The following is a 21,455-nucleotide window of genomic DNA, read 5'->3' as shown; positions in this document are numbered from 1 at the left end:
ACGCACCTACACACTGTACCACACGCACCGACACTATAGGCCTACCACACACATGCTTGGAACAATCTTCAGCAAGAATTGAAACTGAGCATCTCATTCCTCTGCATGTTTTTAAAGCTAGGGTAAATGAAATGCTTGCTGATACAATGGGCACTTGTAAATGTCTATAACTATGTATCCTGTAAATATAATGTATAATGTCCTTATTGTTTCATGTTTCATGTGGGACCTATATGCTGCAGGTCTCCCTTGAAAAAGAGATCTATGATCTCAATGGGACCAATCTGGTTAAATAAAGGTTTGAAATGAAATGAAAACACCTACAGCTCCTAAAGCATAATCAGGCAACAGCCGTTGTGTATTTTATTGTGAAGCACTAAATGTTCTTAGAAAAATATGGACTCTTTGTAGATATCTACTAAACTAAAGCAAATAAAGAGAGTAGGCCTGTTATACTGAGTGATATATATTTTACACACTGCTCTGCTTTCTGCACGGACCTCACAGCTGTTCTCTCTGTAAACATCGCGTTGCGATGAGAGCAGTTTCTAAAATAATATCCAGGGGATGCATGCAGAGCTGTCATTGGCTGAGATAAGTCCGGCCGTGCGTCACGCCGCCACCGTTCCCGGAAATGCATCCGCGGAGGACCCGTGGAGGAACCATCAGTGTATCCTCGGTTATAGCTCCTCCAGAGAGCCTCCTCGACGCTCGATCCTCGGTCCTCGGTGTGCATTTAGAGAAATGAGACGTCCTTCAAAATGGCACGCTGAAATTCATTTCCGGGTCACTACCGGAGGACCGAGGAGTCGAGGAGTTGAGGAGGGGAAATTTGAGTATTGAGAAGCCTCTATTGACTAACCATCATGCAACGCACTAGCAAGACGTTGGTCGCAACTGCGCAGGTCTTGCTTGTCTCAAACAAGCCTATTAGTTCATGTCAGCCTGCCTCGCTTCTCGCGCATGCGCCTTTAAGACTGTCATTCTGCAATGGCTGACACGGACTGGCCAGGATGTGGGAAGAGTTTGAAAGGTGTCATTTTGGACATGTGTGGTGTGTTGTATGACAGTGGGGAAGGCGGGGGGGTTGCCATTACTGGATCAATTGAAGCAGTGAACAAGTAAGTGACCAGGTAGTGAGTTGTTAGAGATGTTAGCTTCTTGCATCTTGAGAATACCCAAAGAGCAAAGTGCGTACTCGCTGCTTGCTACTAACGTATTGATGCTGACACTTCCTTGCAATAATGTGGCTTTGTGTGCATGCATTAGAAAACTCTGGATGCATATTTAAACAAACAGAGGTGTCTCCCTTTCAGTGTTACTTTGTTGGCTCAGACTGCGTGTGCTCCATCATCATCATTACGACCTTTTGACTTTCTTTAAAGGCTCAAGGCATCGGACCTGGAGCTGCGCTTCTGCACCAATGAGACCCAGCTCAACAGAGAGGCGTTTGTGGACAAGCTCAAAAGGCTGGGCTTTGACATCTCTGTGTCTGAAGTCTTCTCTCCTGCTCCTGCAGCCGTAGCTGTCCTCAAAGAGAGGGGCTTTCGGCCTCACCTGCTGGTATATGATGGTAATGCTTTAAATTGTTCAAGACTTGTTGCATTTTGTAACCCCCTGTTCAATCCTTCCCAACATGGACATAAATTAATAGTTAATAATAAACTCAATAAAATAGATGTTTTTATCTTCACTTATATTAAACAACATGCATTGTTGTGACTTATTAATGTGCAAAGTTCTTCCACAACAATGGAAGTCTATGGCACAGAATAATAATATTTTGGCTATTCAGATAATACTTCTTGGTTTTGGTCTTCCCATTAGGTGTGTTGCCTATATCAAATTTACAATTTCAGCAGACATATCCTCATCCCCTTTGAATGACCCAACCCTAAAAAGTATTTATGTTTACTCCTCTTCAGGACTTCTCCCAGAGTTTGACAGTGTTGATAAGACCAACCCAAACTGCGTGGTGATTGGAGACGCAGCTGAAAAGTTTACCTACCAGAACTTGAACGAGGCATTCAGGGTCCTTATAGGCCTGGAGAAGCCAGTGCTGTTCTCCTTGGGCGGAGGGTAAGATAATATAAAATAGTCATTGCTATATTACCTATATTTCAACATGAAATAAAAAATGTCAAAAATACTTTTGATGTTACGCTCTTCCTAGGAGGTACTACAAGGAGGGAGATGGTTTAGCACTAGATGTCGGGGCGTATATGAAGGCTCTGGAGGTACAGTAGGTGCATCATTTGTTTTAATGTATTCATTAAGAAGAGCAGTTTGGCACGTGTAAACAATGACTTGTTGTTGTTAACTTTTTGTTCCTTTTAGTATGCATGTGATTTAAAGGCGGAAGTAGTTGGAAAGCCTTCACCAACATTTTTCCAGAGTGTTCTCAATGACATGGGGCTTCAACCGCATGAGGTACGTAACAAAAATGGGATTGAACACATTTTTTAAAACCTCAATCTGATAGTTAGCATTATTTATTTAGCCACCACCAGCTTGAACACTGGTACTCATACTGGAATTACAGAACAAAGCCAAGACACTGCCTGTTTGGTTGAGCACTCACTTTTTCCTCAGCAGGTGTCTGAACATGTGTTTTTGTGTCTGGCACTGTGTGGCACTTATCAGTATCACAAGTATAAAGTATGTGCTGCAGTCTCTCTAAACATATCTATGTTTGGCCCTGGCAGTTACAGTAGCACTCTTTGCTAATCTCAGTTTAAGCCTCACCCTTTTCTCTGGGTTTCTTGTCTTTCACTGCTACATCTGCTGCTCTGTTCAAAGCCTTCTGTTGTTCACACTGGCTTTCATGCAGAGATGGTGGAGCATGTTCTTTCCGAAAATACAAATTCCTTGTTTGTTGAGCACCCACCTTAAACATTTTTATAAACTGAACCGTATCTCATTACAGAAGAAAGGACCAAACCTTTCGAGAAGTTCTATTCCTCTCACATTTCAATCTTTTCTTTTCTTGTTAACTTTCACAATTTATTTCAGAATGATCTTTTTACTAATAGTGCGAACTCACGCTTGTGTGACAACAAGCAACAAGTCGTGGATAGGATTACTGAGAGGTTTATTTACAGAAACACAAAGAGATTGAAGCACATGCTGAACTACATCTGACAAGTACAGATTACCTTATTACCGACTCTTATTTAAATAATTCTAAACTCCTTTAGCAAAACAGCATCCGCATAAAAGCAGCTAATTTTTGTTTTTGTTTTCTTACAGTACTCTCCCTCCTCTCTTGCAGGCACTGATGATCGGGGATGATCTGGTGAACGATGTGGGTGGAGCACAAAACTGTGGAATGAAAGGCCTACAAGTCAGAACTGGCAAATACAGGTGGGTGATGTCCTGGGGCCTCATTTATAAAGGGATATACGCTCAAAAAATGGCGTACGCCAGTTTCTACGCAATGTTTGCGATTTATAAAATACTAACTTGACTGGAAAATGTGCGGTCCTCCCTGCAAACTCTAACCCATGCGTACGCACTAAGCACAAAAACGAGAAAGACGAGAAACTGTGACACCGCGTTGGCAGAAGGAAGAATGGAGATAAATATGTGGAAATAATACCATAAATAAAATGTTACCTCTCATTTATCATATATGAAGAATTCATTTTCAAACATTGATTAAAGCCAATCTTAAAATGATTAAACAAACGCCTGTTTGAGACTCCTCAGTGCACACAAAAACATAACTTGGAGAAATAAATAAATACGGATATGTTATTTAAAACCACCTCGAATGTGTTGTGTTAATGTTATGAAATGTTTTCCCATAAATGATGCGGTAAGCAGGAGGACAGAATTACGTCTAAACTCACGCCGTTTTGCATTTCTATAGGTTGTAGATACGAGCATGGTTTTATATACTATCATGTTTAATCATGTTTTATGCCGTTTGCCAAGACTTGATAAGTCGCTCGTAAAACACAGGAGGTATGGAAACTAAGAACACCATATGTGGTAAATTGCACAGCAAATATAACACAACACATTGGTTGTATTTCCTTTAACTAGAGTTGCTGCGGGGAGGGGGGGGGGTTGAGATGCACAGGCTGCAGTGGAGACGCTGCGCACAGCTGATCGACAGCTGGGACACAAACCACCAAATACAAACACATAATTCAGATCCAGTCGTCATGACTCCACTCCGGAGGGATTCCCCGATCATTTCTTACAGTCTCATCAAGGGGGTGTCTCCTGTCCCCGGTACAAACACACTGCCTGAGGAAGGCTATGTGTATTTTTTTTGTCCTTAACCTTTTTCGGACCACTTATTTATTTATTTATTTTGGTGACGATCCGACCTCCATGCTGCTACTCTGGTTCAAACGGTATCCACCAAATAATATGATTTATCTCGACCTCCCCAAAATAACCAAAATCTGACACGGTGTGAGATGTCTTTTTTAGCTGTTCTGTCGTCATTTCCTGCGATCTTCTTCATAAAGTCAGTCAGAATGAATGAATGAATGGGCGTTTCTTTGACTATTTATAGGCAAATATGGGCGTTACGTGAAGGTGAAAGCTTCACCGCATTTCGAGTCGATTGTGATTTATAAAGGGAAACCGGCGTAGGAAGTGCTGTACGCACTTTCCTCGCCGGTACGCAATGTTTGGTGAATCGGAAAATGTTGGAACATTTCTGTACCTATTTTTTGGATTTCTACTACGTAAGCAACCTTCCCACGTGAATCCTACGCACGGCGTTATAAATGAGGCCCCTGAACACACAAATGCTCAAACGACTCCTTTCTTGGTTATACAAAGCATCACCTAAATCATACTGCATATAATTTTTCCCCATATTTTATATATTTCTAAGCTAGTTTGACCATATTGTAAACAGAATAACAATCAATTCAAGTGATAACCAGGAGAGGGCGCCCTCACACCAGCATAGTGCATCCCACTTTCCTCCACAAAGGCTTCCTGTGAGTGAACCACCTCATTCTTCAGTCGCCCAGAATTGTTTATTTGATTGAGAATCCTCCAAAAATAGCTTCTTTTTTTTCCACATCTTGAATGTTACTCCCCACAAGGTCATAGTCACTGAAGGATTTATGGTTCCCAATCTGGAGATTACTGGGGCCCTTTCTTATAGTGTAACTTCAGAAACATATGGTTGATTATTTTAGAAGCTATATGCGGTGACTGAGAGTAGGACTAATGGAACGTCACATTATATAATATATATGTTTTACATTGTAATGTATGTTATGTAAGTCATGCAGGAACTGGTGTTTTAATGGTGTTTATGTAGGTTACACTACCTAGGCTTGAGGTGTTATATGTGTGCTATTATAATATTTATAGTGGTTTTTAATGTATTTATTTACAACTCAATATTTTAAAGCAGTAATGTAAAAAGTATTTAGTTACTTCACTTTAATAAAAGTATCAATACATCAGTTGGAAAAATGTCTTCTTTCTTCTAAAAATGTACAGATTGTAAAACATTTCAAAGTATTGGCATTCAAATTGTATTCGATATGTTAATCCTCCTTAATGCTACTTACTACTAAAGTGCTTTGTAATTTTAGGAACAATACCATTGATAGCATCATATAACACAATTAGACTTCAAAACTGTTCACTAGGGAACAGAAATGTTTCAAAGAGAACAGAATAAATAAATAAAAGCAGTTTCTTGATTATGTTGCTATTTTGTTTGGCTTAAAAGCACTGATTACTCTGAAGAGCACCATGCTGGATGACCTGCTCCACTGCTGCGTTCAGGCACGCAGGTCTCGGGTCATGTGACCAGAGAATGCCGAGTAATCTGCCTGAGCATCAGTCAGCTCTAATCCTGTACTAAAAGCACAGTCACTCAGTCAGTTTTTTGTGTGTGTATACCATCACGCCAATTTGAGAGGCTGTGGGGTGTGTTTCCCTTTCATGTGCCTTTGTATATTTTGCTGCGATATATGTGCAGGATTGTGTAACCTACATACATCTATGTCAGTGTGTGGGTCTTTCAGTCACGACAATTATACTTAATATCTTCTAACGCAGATTCTCAACGAAACTAGGCAACAAACATGAGGTTTATGTGACTTTGAAATCTTCTCCCAGCAGCTTGGATCAGTTCCAGTGTTCATGCACTCTTAAATAATATCTGATATACTAAACCTAATGCAGGATAAACCACGTTAAATTACATCACTACACATTCAGGGTTTTTTTCATGTTTGGAGGAGAGAGCTTTCTCTTGCTGAGGAACACATACGGAATCTGTATTGTGTTACATGACGTGTTGTGTTTCAGCTGTGGCGGCGGAGATTTATGGACTGATTGGTGAATGGAGTTAGTGTGGTGAAGCACGTGCATACACTTACATATAGAAAGTTACAACTATGAAGTTAACAGTTCAGTCAAATGAAACTGGTGTTTATGAAGCCCAAAGTTCTATTTCCAGGACTGCTAAAAGGTGTTGAAGTTATATCATCAGTTATCACTTCTTGTCAATTTTCTTCAGTGTGTGAGTGAGTATTAACAGAAGGCACAATCCAGCCCATAACAGGAACTAAAATGTATGCATTAAATTTGACTGTATGGCTCCGAAGTGAACTGTAATTTATTATATTGACACAGACGCCTTGTAATGTCCTAGATCCTTCACCAGACGTATTATACCGTACTGTATACATTCCCAGAGAACAAGAGGAACAACAGGGACAGTAACAGTGTTTCCGTGCAACTGTGATTGAAAGGCAGACGTGAGATTTAACGTTATTTAGCCAAGCAGGACCACTGAACCCAGGCTTGCTGGGAGCAGCTATAAACCCTCAGTCAGATCTGTGAAAACACAGCTGTTTCCAAGTCAACCAGATGCTGCGCAGGCCTTCAGTTCCCATCAAGCTCGGGGAAAAAAGGCTTCTTCAAATACCCCAGGCAATACAGGAAGGGAAAAAGATACAAATCACGGACAAATCTAATCATATCAGCTTATTTTGAAAGCCCTTGACTTGACATACTGTTAGGACTGCATACATTCAGATGCTTAAACCTCTTTTACACTGGCTGCTTTCTTACTCTCTTATTTAAATGTGTCATTTGAGTTTCTTCCTCTAGTCAGATGATACATTTTGTGTGTTCGTCTTTCTATTGTGTGTATTCATTTTGTTAGAAGGAACTTAAAACACTAATTACTACCACGACTATAAATAATAATCTCATCTCTTTTAGGAGACAGTTTTATGTAAATAAATGCAGGTTTTCCTAGGGTCTCACATGCAACTCTTTTACTTCATACGATGCAGAGAACATATTTCTGCTTGTTATAATTTTGTGATGGCTCCTGCAGATTAAGTTCAAGAGCAGGGGGGAAACTGAACCGATATTGTAGTGCCCGCCAGTGATGGCTGTTGAGAGACTACAGGCGTAATATAGGGGTAATTGTAATAGGGGAGTGTTCTGCTAGCAGTCAACTTTCCCTTGTTCTTAAATAATGAGCCGAAGTTAGCACACTTCCCTCAGGGGAGCCAGGGAACCCTTTGCTCTTTAATGTAGAACAGGTTTTCAAAGAGGGGCCTACTCCAAAAACAATGGCTAGAAATGGGGAGTATGGCGTTCTGACTGCTGATGTTGATCAGCTGCATGGGAACAGTCTGCCAACACTGCAACTAATATACCTGATTGTTTCCATTCCACAGAGTATCTTAAGTGTCTCATAGGGAAAATCAGTACCAATCTGCTTTGTTTTGTTTGTGTAATCTTCAAACAGATATTTCATGATTTATATGCATTAAGCTCAAATGTTAAAAGGGCCCTATCATGCTCATTTTAAGGTTCCATATATGTATTTTGTTCCTCTATTGTGACATGCTTTCTAATGTTGAAGAGTGCTTTATTTTTCTCATGCTGCCTGTGCTGCACCGCCTCTTTTCACCCTCGGTCTAAAACCAGAGCACAGTCTGCTCTGATTGGTTAGCTGGCTGCCTCACTTGGCAAGTGTTACGTAGTGATGTCACTACAAAGGACTACAATCCAGGCAATTTTGGGATTTAAGCCTTTGTAAACCATTCTCATGCACAGAAACCTCTATAGCACACTACAGGAAAGGGAAAACCCCAAAAATCATTATAAGGTCTGTTTTAAGGAAAATCTCTTAATGCATACAATAATTTTGGATTATGTTATTATTTTGTTGAAAAAGTGCAAAATGTGGTGTTAAAGCAGTGTTTATTGGTTTTTCTGGCCACTTGGGGGAAATAGAACAAGCTGTAAGCACCACAGTGACATATCACCATTTAATGTAATGTGTCAAATGTTAGCAAACTGTTGCCTAACACATCTGTGCTTCTTCTTCTTAATGGTCAAACTGTTATGACACTAAAAGAGCAGTCAGGTGATGAGTATGCTGTCCTTTCCTCTGTCATCTCCTGCGGTCTGTGGCCTCGACTGGTCCTGTGTTTTTGTTTCTGTTCTCTTATCTTCAAGGAACTGCATCGGCACAAATGAAGCTTCATAAAAGCAGGTTCATGCTGTTCCATCAGGCTCTATTTGTAGACCAGTTTAATTGCTTCTGCTAGCCGACACAATTAGTTTCTGAGCCTTTTGGTCTTGGCATGCTGTCTGTCTCTTCGTGATAATCAAAGAAGTAGGATTCCAGGCTTTTGATTTAAACGTACACTCTCAGTATTGGCATTTGTTATTCTACCGGGAAGAAAACGGCGTAGTGATGTGTCAGATACCAACACAGTCTTGATAGGTATTTTGAATGAGGGCCAGTGAGTTAGAGGAAACCCTGACTGGATTCCCGCTGGAGTCTGGCAGAGAAGGCACAGAAAAATTTTCACACAGCAGCAACTTTCTCCAAAATGGTTTACATTGTAAACCTCTCCCTGTGGCCAACGCTTGACTGCTAATGTGAGTGCTGGGGGAAATGTTTTTCAAAGCAAGCCAGGCCAGATTAAACGTCTCCAGAGAGAGCTAGTCCCCGATGGTACAAACTATGAACCAGTTTACCGAAACCGCACCCTGGTTCGTGCCCTTTCTGTCTGCAGCCATCACTGAGCTATACGCAACAGGAAATGAGCATTGTGGGGGGGCTAGTGGCCATTTGTTTACTATACAGATTTGTTTTTCCTTTTGTATATATTACAGGCTGTGAGAAGGTTGCACATAAACAAGCTAACGTTAACATATTTGTTAGAGAAGATGCTCAGTAAGTTTTATACTGTATTAATGCCATGTTGTTGGATTGTTATCCACACTTGGGAGTTTTTAATGCATCAACAAATCAAACCAAAGACAAACAAACGGTAGCTTTTTTTAAGCTGGAATGATTGCATTATGTGTAAATATTGGATTGTCTTCAAATATTTCTGCAAAGTGGTTTTGTAGCCATTTTGCCGCTGGTGTGTTGATATGTTATTTTAAATCTGAGTGATATTGTAGCGGTCAGCTCTCTTGCTTGAGCTTAAAACTATAAGGTAATGTAATCATGGTCTGAGCGGTATGATGTGAACGTGGCCTTAGTAGGTAGCCTTTAATGTAAGAATGTTTGTGTTAATCTTAGAATAGTCTCACAACAAACAGCTCAGCCTGTTGCAAGGTAAATCAATGTGTAATGTCAATGTGTGTTATGACTAGTGAACTGTGTAACGTGATATTGTGGTTAGCACACATCTTATCTTTGAAGCTGTTGTACTCATGCAAAACACGTGTATTTACTTTGTACATATGCAGTATTGTGAGTTACATCAGTTAGAACACACAGTTCTCACCAGATGGTTGCTATGCAAATATTGATAGATAGCACTGTAACTGCTACTCCTGGGATCATCAGAAGCATTGGGTCTGAGAAGGATGTGGAATGACAGTCAAATGGATCTGGCTTCATGCCATACTGAGGTTGTCTAAGTAGTAGGTTTGCTTCATAGACACCAGGCAGAGAGTGTGCGAGAAGGCACTGAGCTGTTTACATCTTTGGCCTTATTAAACAATCTATAGTGTATGGTCTAATGTGCATGGCCCAAGTGCATTCAGGGAGTGTACCATTTCACTTTTGTTTGTTAAACGGCTCATAATCTGGGAGTACTAAGTTTCCTGAATAACCAAATTGGACTTGAGTTGAGTTAAAGGTCCCATTTTTGATGTCTTTTATATGTGTCCCCGGTGTGTAAGGAGACTCACAAAGTGTCAGAAAATAAAACCCTCTCTCTTTTCCTCCTTACCCACATCTCTAAAAAAAAATACGGGTGTACAACAGAGCTGATCCAGATTTTCTGCGGTCATGATGTAATATCAGAAACGTTGCTGTATCAGAGACAATGCGCGAGGTGTTTTGGAAATAATATGGTATTTTTTTACAATAGCAAGTATCGCTAACACTCAGAGCTAACTCTGTACTGGAGAGAGTATGTGTAAACAAGCAGGATATAAAAAGTTACTCACCTTGTGGTAAACCCGCAAAAGAGCTCTATGAGCTCCATACTGTTTCAGAAATAATTCTTGATTTGGTTTGGAACATAATCACGGCAGCATTTAGCTGGGAATCTGTTTCTCTATGCAGCTCTGCTGCATGTGGCTCCAAAGGGGGCGTGACCCAGAATCAGCACTTTAGTAACAAGGCTCAAATAGAGGGGTATGAGGCATGGCTACAATGGGTGATATGTTTGGTATTTTGAGCAAAACACTTCAGAGACATGTTTTATATAGATATTGCCCTATAATATATTGTTCAAATATCGCATAATAAGTGAGCTTTAATGTGCATATTTATATCTGAATAATGCCCCTAAAAAAGAGTGTTGGTCAATGTCATTAATGTATTCTGTTGCAAAAACATAGCAATGTGACAACATTTGGTCCGACCAAACCTCAATACCATCATACCCATGGCTACTTACACAACATGTGCACAGGGCGTGAAAATACCAACTGTGTCGGTCTTAAACCAGCAAAGTGCACTGTGTTGGTTAGGGCCCCATATAAGAGACTTCCTGTCACCAATAAACTGTAGAATTGTCTCTATCAATGGAGTTCAAGTCAGGTCCAGAGAGATCAGTCCCTGTGTCCAGCATGGGTCTACTCCCCCGTCCCGTCCCAGCAGCCCAGACTGAACTGACAAATAACCTGTGATCGGTGGGGACAGCTAGAGCACATTTCCACTGGACCCCTTAATGAAGCCATTATCAGTACAGCGAATGGGAGGGCTGCTCATTAGGAGAGCAAATGTCCCATCTGCCTGAGCAAACAGATTATAGGAGTCACAGCTCACACAGTGGAAAGATCATGCTATCAGCTTAATATGATATATAGTGGTGATTTGTGTGTTGAGTCTTTAATTGTGAGCACACGATTGTGTTAAAAGGGGTCTGATTGTATTATAACTTCAGAAGTGTCCTCTAGCTCTAATTTATACTTAAATATTTTGACTGGATTTAAATGTAGTCAATCAAGCGAGATGTCATGTTGATTGTTGCTTAATCATACATACAGTACAGGAAATCAAAGTACTACAACAAATCTGAATCTAAGCTTTTTTTCTGGACGTTTAATTTAAGAACTCAGCCAAAACTATTTTTAAATGGATTATTTATTGTTGGTACAGTGTCAGTTTTGATCTTATAATAAAGTTCCCGTTGGTTTTTTATCTTGTTTGCACAATACGAAACGTTAAACATGTATTTGTATTGTTGTGTCTTCAAAGGGCGCTCATGCATAAAGGAGTTAACAATCCTCCACCCTGAATACATATTTAAGGTTGTATGATTGAGGGTAAAGGGTTCATGGAAAGGTGTGAACACTTCAGTGCATGAGGAGTGTCGACAGAAAGCTGAAGCTCTCCCCCTCTGACATTAACAGCCTATCAGATCTCCGTTCTTGTGAATCAAACAGACAGTAGACTGAACACAGTGCAGCAGTGTTGGGTTTATGGATGGGCTTTGTCCTAAGCAGATCTGTGACACTGAACCTGGGCAGGGCCACTGTGCATGGCTGTGGTTGCAGCTTAATCTCCTTTACAAACTGAGCGCTGCCCCTGAGATGGCTCCCAGGTACATACTGTATTTCAGCCTAGCTTATCTTTCCGTCATCCACTGGTGTCCTATGACCTCAATGGCTATGATAATATACATGGTTTCAAGTGTGTGCTTGACAGACAGGGAGTGATTGTTTGTGACATATGTGACTTACCATATATCAAGGCCTTGACATGATTATGACATTTTTTATTTGTGATAAAGCCTTAGATTCTCTTTCTGGAGCTAACAACAGGATTGAATTGTGTCTGAGCAGGATGTGCTTGAGTTGCAGTTTCTCTGTACTCTGTCTTAACCTTTGTGAACTGTTTGTCTCTGTAGACAAGCATGCAGGCATTTTATAGTGTCTAGTACAAAAGCACAGTCCCACACCCTGTCCTGTTAACGGCTGTTGGCACATTCGTTTTGTCTGTGTGGGAAGGAAGTGAAGTTATCTCATTTCTCTCTTCTCCGCTGAGGGTGTGGGCTGTGAGCTTAGAAGCTTGTCAACTCGAAAGCTACAGCATTTTTGACTGTATCATTGAGGTCGCTTTACCTCAGAGTCTGCTCCACCACAGAAAGCCTTTTCTCTAATCCAGTGAATCCTACTACAGTATGTGCAGAATTTAGCCTTTGAACTGAAGCTGGATCTGCAGGGGCCCTCTTTTGTGTCTGGGTCCCTCCTGGATCATCAGAGGAACTGAAATCATGAGAATTGTGACCTATAAGGTTTAGTTTGTTCTGTGGCAAACAGATCGTTGTTGGAAAGAGAGTTTGGCTTGTTCCCACGGTAAAATAAACTTTGGGCTTAAAGCAACAGAGACATATACATTACCATTCATCTATGTGTAGTGTATGGACCAATCGGCAACCTGCGGGTCATGGCACTTTCAGCCAATGTGAAAGTGCCTAAAAACCTGCATTCTCTCTTATAGCCAGCAGGGGGCGGGGGGGACTCAATGGTTAAAAAAAGAAATCTGTGATCTGATTATATAGAAGTCTATGAAACAATGACCCTACTTCTAACTAAATGTAATTTCATTGTTGACAAATGCATGGTCTCAATCTTTAGTTTCCAGTTTCCTTTAATACAGAATGATTCATTTTGTAATAATCCGTCCTAGTTGCAAGTTGTCAAGTTAATGTTCTCCACATCTCTGTCAGCAGGGTTTTGTCAGGATATGCAGGGTATAATGAGAAAATACATGTTGCATAAGGTTTCTATTTTCACACTGGATTTCCCTCCTTTTTAACAGATAACACATGAAAGCTGTGTTTTGTTGTTAGGAGCTCTTTCCCGGCTTGCATGCTCCCACCTGATCCATTCTTGTCCCGAGAGGTGGGTGGGTTCCTCTTTTAAAAAACATTTTGCAGTGCTTTGTGATTGCAGCGATTCAAATGTTCATAATGAATACACTTAAAAAATGTTTTATCGATCTCTTTTTCAAGGGAGACCTGTCCATCATGGCAGCAAAGGTTACAACGTGAACATAAAACAGAACAAAGAACATCGTATTTACAGGGCTACATTTACTAGAGACATTGACAAGTATCAACAGTATCAATTATCATTGCACCTGAATATGAAAAAATAAGAAGTTCTCTCTACTATAAACATATACAGTATGCTGGATTACATCAGTTGTGTCTTTAAGGGCAGCATTAACTACAATTCCATCAACCGCGAATTACATTGCAGTCCAAGCTATGCATTCATCCCATTCCCATAGATCAAAATGGGCAGCTCTTTGGAGAATGTAAACACAATCACCAGCACTGCTTTAACTTTATCTCTCTCTTCGTAATGTTAAAATGCACATTTATAACATGTTTTACTTAGTATATAAGCAAAAACATGACACAAACATTTTAAGGAGCTTGGTTTGTCGGTAGCATGACCTGTAGTTAAGTTTTACTGTTTGCAATTAATGTTAGAAAATCCAATTGCTTGCATGGATGAATAGCCGATGGAGTGCCATTTGTCATCGCCTACTTACTGATGTCCAGTGATCTTCAGTCGATGCTATATGTATGCTTGTTCCAATTCTTCCGTGCCATGCAGTTCATTGCATCTGTATAGTAAACAAATGGCCACTTCCATGATTGGAAGATGGGGTCAATTTTTTTTTAACACGTTAAGGTTTCTGGATTAATCGCAAGCAATAACACGTTAAAGCTGACAGTGCTAATAATTACCCATTTTATTTGTTAGCATTTCATTACTGAGTCATTGTTGATCAAGGCTGTTGCCATTTTCATTACAACAAGCTACAACACATTTCAAGCCTAGGGGATGAAAGTATTTAATTCTCAACACAAAGGTTTTCAGTTGAGTACATTTGCGTCACTTAACTTACGTTTTGTCTACAGATAAGAGATCCGTTTAGGTCGCCATGATCACACGTTACCTCGAGATGAATCGGAGCAAAGTACAACAAAGCTAAAATAAGAGACTTGTTCCCAGCTTGAATGACAGATGTCAAGATGTTGTAGATTTAGCTGTGTGTTTGGTTCAGATAGACGCAAGATCAGAACACAGATTGAGTACAGATTTGAGATGGATGTGTCAGTAGCTGCACAAAGAGGTTAAAGAGCTTGATGAGACTCCAGTGGGTGCCCGAGCCTGGCCTACCATCCCTCACCACCCCGGGGTGACAGTTTCCCCTGCCTGCAGGCTCCTCTAAAGCCTGCTGTGCGTTATAAGTCAATGAGATATTAATAATTAACCAGAGCTTTTTTCACAGTGAGACTAGACTCCCACGGCGAGACAAAGGAGCCTGCCGGGCCTTGGCCACTGAGCCCTCGATGGTACTTTTCCACCCGTGAGAGAGAGAGAAAGAAAAGGAGTGAGAGTGGGAGAGAATCGGAGAGCTAAAGCCCACAGATGGCAGGCTGAAACATAGCACTGCCTCTTAAATACATGAACACAGGCCCTTAGTCGTTTCAATGGGGATCCAATCCCTCCTGCAATTACCAAAAGACAGGCTGCTTGGCTGGGGGGACTTGGGCTCCTGCCTGGTTTCTGCTGCAACCATTTTTTCTCCTAATAGTTTGTGTGTGTGTGGTTTTATTTTCTGTATGAGAAGCAGGTGACTCAGCAGCCTCTTGCTGCTTGCAAAACACTCATACACAGGGCAATACACACACACGCACGTACGCACACACACGCACACACACACACACACACACACACACACACACACACACACACACACACACAAATGAAGGCTCAGCAAACCAACAACACTGCTAATAATAACATGCTGATGAAAAAACTGTGGTTAGATCTGGGTCACATGAAGCTCTGCATATTGAGCACAATGCCGACCGAACAGCTGTGACACGATGAAGGGTGTTACCTTTGTAAGAATTTGGTGAAACAAGTCAAATGTCTTTAAAATCAGTCATTACTTTTTAATAGTGAAATAGTAACCTTTCATTTGTTTAGCATTGATGTACTCAACTTTTAGAGGCTGTTAGAAACATTACCCCATAAAGAAGAGTCCATAGATTTAGCATTGCACACATACAGTATAACATTGCATGTCTCACACAATGTTTGTATTATCCAATTTGATCAGAGATTGTCTTCTTTGTTCCACGTATTCTTCCTCATTACCCACGATGCAACTTGACCACAGACAATTTGTCAGAGATGTGGGTGTGTTATGTTAGAAGCAGCTAATCTAGCCTTGAGCAGCTATCTTTAAGAAGAGATAAAGAGCAGGCCATAGAGCTGTTGGGCTCAGATACGTTTTCATTATCAAACAATTTGAAAACCATAGTATTTTTCCTTTTCAGGCAATGCCCTCAATTCATTTCCCTTTGAAAATTAAACAGCACTGCATCGTCTGATATACATCACTGTTGGGTATAGTCACAAGAGAAATCACCCTTAACCAGATGCTCTGCTGAATGACATCAAAGGTTCAACTGACTTTTTTAAGACTAACTTATTTTTGTGTTTCCGGTTATTGATTGTTTTGATTGTCTTTCCGCTGCTTTCTAACAATGTTCTTGTTGAACATATCAAAATCTATCTGTTTGAGGTGTGAAAGCCATCCAAGTCAATGATGTTATCTGCATTTATTCATCAAGTACAATACACCAAAGCAAACAAGGCATTGACATAGCATCCCTTTTTATGATCCATATTTAAAACAGGGCAGGCATTGATGAAGGGTTACTTCTACTTAGTTCATTTAATAGTGCTGTAGGTGTCAGTCGGACAAAGTCGTTTGGGATCCACTGGCCGACAGGATGAGTCTGGTGCTTGATTTTCATATATGGAAATCAATGGCTGCTCTAAAGGTAAAACAAACACACACACAGTGCTTTTACTATCTCTCAGAGACAGAAAGTTAAAGCAATACGTCCAGTTCGTTTAACCACTCATGTATTTGTGGTTTGGATTGACAGAAACTTTCCAGTGGGTAGTTTTGACAGTTCAGGATATTCTCTTTCTCACACACTCACTCACGCACACTCGCGCACATCACAGCACTCAATGGTTTACAGAGAGCGACAGGATGGAAAGACACCAAGCGGCTCATCGTGGTGCAAACAGGGAATCCCCTTTGTGTCCTGCTCGATTGGAAATAACCGTTTATCTGTGTGAAGTGTGAAAATTGTACCGCAGCTGTTTGCTGATCATGACTCAACATTATACAGCTATTGGTAGCGATAACCGCTGCTGCATGGCCACGACTTCAGCAGAGGATGTGAACGCTCCAGTTTAGCATCTGTCTCTTATGTTGCCATAACATGCATGTAGCATGGTGGTTTCCCCCAGTTCAGTTGGGCTGTATTTGCAAAAGGTTGCAGCTGTATACCTTTTTAAAGGAAGTTATCTTGATCAGCTAAAAGAGAAAAGCTGTAGGAGATGGTGAGGGTGGTAAGACCAGAACATCTCAACGTGTCTTCTTTTCCTCCTTCTGATATGGCATCAATATATCCCATGACATTTTGTTTATAACCGAGACAGTGAAGCTGTGATCACATTCTCACCCTCAAGGCCAAGAATTGCAACTTCAGCAAGCAGCATCAGAAACACATGCAGTTACACACGTCCTCTCCCCCTCAGGGTGATGGGAAAATCTTTGTCTTGCGTCTAGATCTTATGTCACCCACAAGGCTTGGCTGAACATTAAAGCTATACTTATCGTCAGGTAGTGTTCTCCTTCAGGTTATGGTTATATAGTCTGCTTTACTGTGAGAAAACAGTGTTTTGGCTATCGTTTGTGTGCTATGAAAAAACGCATTTCTACACAATGATCTGGCTTGAGTGTTTTTCCGTCTCTCGCTGGCCGGCTGAATGTTTTCCTCTCAGCGTTGTCGTAGCTCTCATAAATGTGATTCCTCACTGCAAAGCCAGGTGACGGCACACATTACAAAATACTTGGGGCGTTACAATTTATGTTTATTTGGGGTAGGGGATTCAACATAGACGAAATAACATCATTAAAACTGAAGTCATATTAAGCTGCATGCGCATTAGAATGTATCAGTCACATCCCTGTTGGTTATTTTGTACACTTGCTCACCCTGTTCCTCTTTCTGAAGCCGTTTTTCAATTATTGAATTTTGTGTAACTTCCAACAGACTTTGAATACTCCTTTTTACATATTATTTTACATAATATTACGTACTTTTGCTTTCATTTCAGCCAATTCACATGCAATTAGGGGAGATTTTACCCTTGTAGAGCTGTGCTACTTGTCTCTTGTTGGTCTAAAATGTAGAAGTACTAATTATATAGTAAACTATTGAATTGCTAACAATAGCTAACATCAGTCTTATCATCATCGCAGCAGTGTTTGTACTTTCATAATCTTGAGAGTTGAATTAATTTCCCACGAGGAGTTTTCAGTGTTGTCTACAGCCAGTAATCTACCATGTCAACAACAGGCGTTCAAAAATATTTTCGTAAAAGTTTCTTAAGAACATGATAGGCTGTGTTCTGAAATCCAGCTGTGTACACTTTCCAGCTTGGTTTCCCAACAATGGCTTTATTTGTCACTGTTGTCAAACCCATAACATCGCGCTGAGTGTCATGTGCTGTTGGTTCTGGTTGACCTTTTAAACTCCACGCTCATGTTTACTTTACCTACACTGTGTCAAGTGAAAGGCACACTCAGCAAAGGTGAGGCGGTTAAGAGAAAAGTGTAAATCGTAATCTGATGTATGTGACAGTTTTGCTTCCTGCTGCGTGCTCTTGTGTGTGTGTGTTTGTGTGTGTGTTGGTGTTAAGCATTAACCGATGGGAAGGTTGTCGTGCCTTTCACCCCACGGTCAGCTACCTCAATGAAATAAAAGGTAGCTGCCCTTATGTTAAGCAAGCCCCCCCTTGCCTTCTGTATCATAGCTCATCTCTCTCTGTCTTTGATGCACAGCTGACTTCTCACACACAAGTGCACATTTACTGCCCGAGTCATTCGTATCCACTTTCATTTCATATCCCTTTTAAAATGTATGTTTATGTTTTATAGAGCCAAGTATCGTGTTCTATTTCTACACATGACATTCTAAGCCAATATATCTTTTATAACCTGGGCAGTGTATACCCATTTCTCAAACTGTTGTACAGTATGTGCATGTATGTACGTGTATATGAAGCATATGGAATCAACTTTTTTGAATTAAATATGCAGAAATCGTAAAATAAAGGTCACATTTTCCCACATCCAAGTAACATCTTCAAATCTAATTTTGTCTGACCTCCAGTCTAAACCCCAAACACTGATCTTTTTTACTCACTTTTTGGTGAAGTGTTTCAGTCTTTCGGCTCGTTGGCAGCTGTGTTTAACTAAATTCTGTGTTTACTTCCCACCTTCTACCTCGTATGTGACCTCTCGGGCTCAGGGAGCAAAGCTATCTCTTGATGTGTATTGATATTGCATTGACCTGAAGGACAGGCAGCCAGCCGCACATAACCTCATCTGTAACACTAGCTGCATTGTGCTGAATTTTGCATGGTCACATTGACCTGGTTACTCCTTCATTATTCATGGAAATGCGAGGAAAGCAACAAAATGAATACACATAGACACTTGCATGCATTTCTAAAAGGCGCAGGCAGGTCATAAGAGATTTTAAGGGAGAAGAGACGGTGAGGTAAATGCTGTTTGCAATGAAACACAAGAGCCATGTGACTAACTTGCTTGTGTGTTCGTGCCTTATACTTGCGTGTGTGAACTCAATCAGTCCTCGGGCAAAGAAGGGTGTGGGAGTAATCCAGCACTGGAGACATAACACCGGGACCATTAGCAGACCAGCTCACATAACCCAAGCGCTGGTGGCTGACAGACGTGCATAAACACATGGCACCGTATTCACCACGGCTTTCAGTATTCATCACCTCTCCTCACCCCCCACCACAGGCCTCTTCTTTCTGATGCTACACTTGGGCGGCTCACAAATATTTGCCATGGTCCTCTGCGAGAGACCAGGATTAATGGTGGTGTGTGTCGCACACAGGGAGGGACAAAGCTTCCCCATCTGGAGCTCCAACCCGTGACTGGGGAACAGAGGCAGCACACAGACCCGAGCGACGGGGACCCGGGGGGGGGTGGGGGGGGTCTATAGGCACCACTTCATAAATGAGCAGGAGTCCTAGGCAGTGCTGCAGTTGAATGGACGGGGCGTCTCTGTCTTTTGATGTGATGGGGAGGAAAAGAGTACTGAATGCTTGGGCCTGGTGCCAGGCCAAATGGATCACATTTCCCCTACCAGCTGATTAAACAGCCATATCTGCATCCATCACTGGGCCCGGGACCAAACAATGGCCGTGGCCAGGGGGGACTAGGCAAGGCCGCCTGATGCCTCCTACAGATTTTTAACCATTTAGGGGAAATTATGATGATTGGTTGGTTGTTTCTGGCTTTTGACCTCTATGCTAATGTGTGTTTAATGGCATTGCATTGCAATCCATCAAATAGTTGTGGAAGTGTTTTAGTCTGGACCAAAGCGGTGGACAAACAGAAAGCCAACATTGCCATACCTAGAGCCTAGCCATTACTTGACAAATTAAAACAAACTTAATTTGTGTAGCAAAACTATGTTTCTCTCTCTCTCTCTTAAAAAAGTTTAGCTTAACTCTATCCTGAAACTGCATGCTTTCTGATTCCCACTGCAAGGTTGGAAACCATTGGCCTGAGTCTTCAAATTATTTTTATGGTTTTATTTTAAGCAATTGGGTACTTTTGGAATTAGCAGTTCCCATTAAAGTCCCCAGTTGGCCTGTTTAAGTTTCCTGCAGATATATTGGAAAGGTCTGGAACACTGGTGATCGAGGCGAAAAGCATGCACTACCCTGCAGGGACGCAAGCATCTGCACAGACACCTCCTAAAGATATCCAGAAAGCAAGAATAATCCCTGAACTTTTCATTTCAGTATGTTGGCGATCATAAGGGAGCTCTCGTGATCTTATTATAGACCCAATCTCTTACTAAAACCTTCCCCTGAAGCTTAAACAGCCTTTGGGTGTGAGTCTGCTTGGTTTATGTTTAAGCGTTTCCTGAATCTTCTTAGACCACCGTGTCCTACTCTTTTTCAGTTGGAACATTCAGTATTGTAAATGAGGCTGATACCATCAAACTGTTGCTTCTTGCTGATCGAGCCTTGTGTTGTTCCTGTTATTTCCCGTGCAGCATGTCCTTAAGTGTGTGCTTTTGCTTGTCGTCCCTTAGGTCCAGTGATGAGAGGCACTCAACGGTGACGGCTGACGGCACTGTGGACGACCTGGCTCAGGCTGTGGACATGATCCTCAAACAGAGACACTGAGTACAAGGCAGGACTCTGGAATCCCTCCACTTACTGTGACTGGGTCATACGCTAATATAAATCTTAACTGTTACCATTAGGAAAGGTTTATGCGTTGAGGTATTTCAAATAACATGTCAAAGCACTACAAGACTAAAATACCTTCCATATACTGGCTGTAAACTATGGGAAACATCCACCCATCTGACATAGTGTGAAACAAACTAGAATCACACGTGCAGAACTTTTAGTTCTAGTTGACAAGAGATAAGCTTTTCTCGAAAACGTTTAAGCGGCACCATGCATTTATGAGTAAATGATGGGCATAGATAAGATGCCTCACATGTGCCTGTAACCAGCTGCTGAGTTAGTGTGTTAAGACTCATTGATAATGTTACACACAGATTTAACAGTATTTTAACATACAACAATCAACAATCAATGAAAATAGCTAAAAATATGAAGGCATTGTAGTAGGAACCCACTCCCTTCACCCACAACGTGCACCACCTCATAAAACAGCAGGGGATATTCAGTAATGTAAGTATTATAAATAAAGCTGTTTTAGCTGCTGAAAACATTTGTGTTCCTGAATTTGCCAATGTGTCCGAGTCACAGAACTTGTTTTTTGTTTTTTAAGGTCTCAAAGCATTGTAGAAAATGCAGCTTTGGCTCTGGTTAATATTAGAATTTAT

General features: G+C 41.1%; 1 protein-coding gene across 1 annotated transcript; it reads left to right on the top strand.

Annotated features, from left to right (window-relative positions):
• Positions 1–648: 648 nt before the first annotated feature.
• On the top strand, positions 649–21,340 carry lhpp (phospholysine phosphohistidine inorganic pyrophosphate phosphatase). Its single transcript, XM_034107421.2, has 7 exons — positions 649–1,121; positions 1,386–1,573; positions 1,926–2,079; positions 2,174–2,237; positions 2,338–2,430; positions 3,272–3,363; positions 20,688–21,340. Exons 1-7 carry the CDS (start codon positions 991–993, stop codon positions 20,779–20,781), a joined length of 816 nt encoding a protein of 271 aa, XP_033963312.1. The 5' UTR covers positions 649–990; the 3' UTR covers positions 20,782–21,340.
• Positions 21,341–21,455: the final 115 nt, after the last annotated feature.

This window comes from Pseudochaenichthys georgianus, chromosome 19 (genome assembly GCF_902827115.2).
Source record: "Pseudochaenichthys georgianus chromosome 19, fPseGeo1.2, whole genome shotgun sequence".
NCBI classification, from domain to species: domain Eukaryota; kingdom Metazoa; phylum Chordata; class Actinopteri; order Perciformes; family Channichthyidae; genus Pseudochaenichthys; species Pseudochaenichthys georgianus.
The sequence above is the reverse complement of the archived record's forward strand: the minus strand, read 5'-3'. Positions and strand labels throughout refer to the sequence as shown.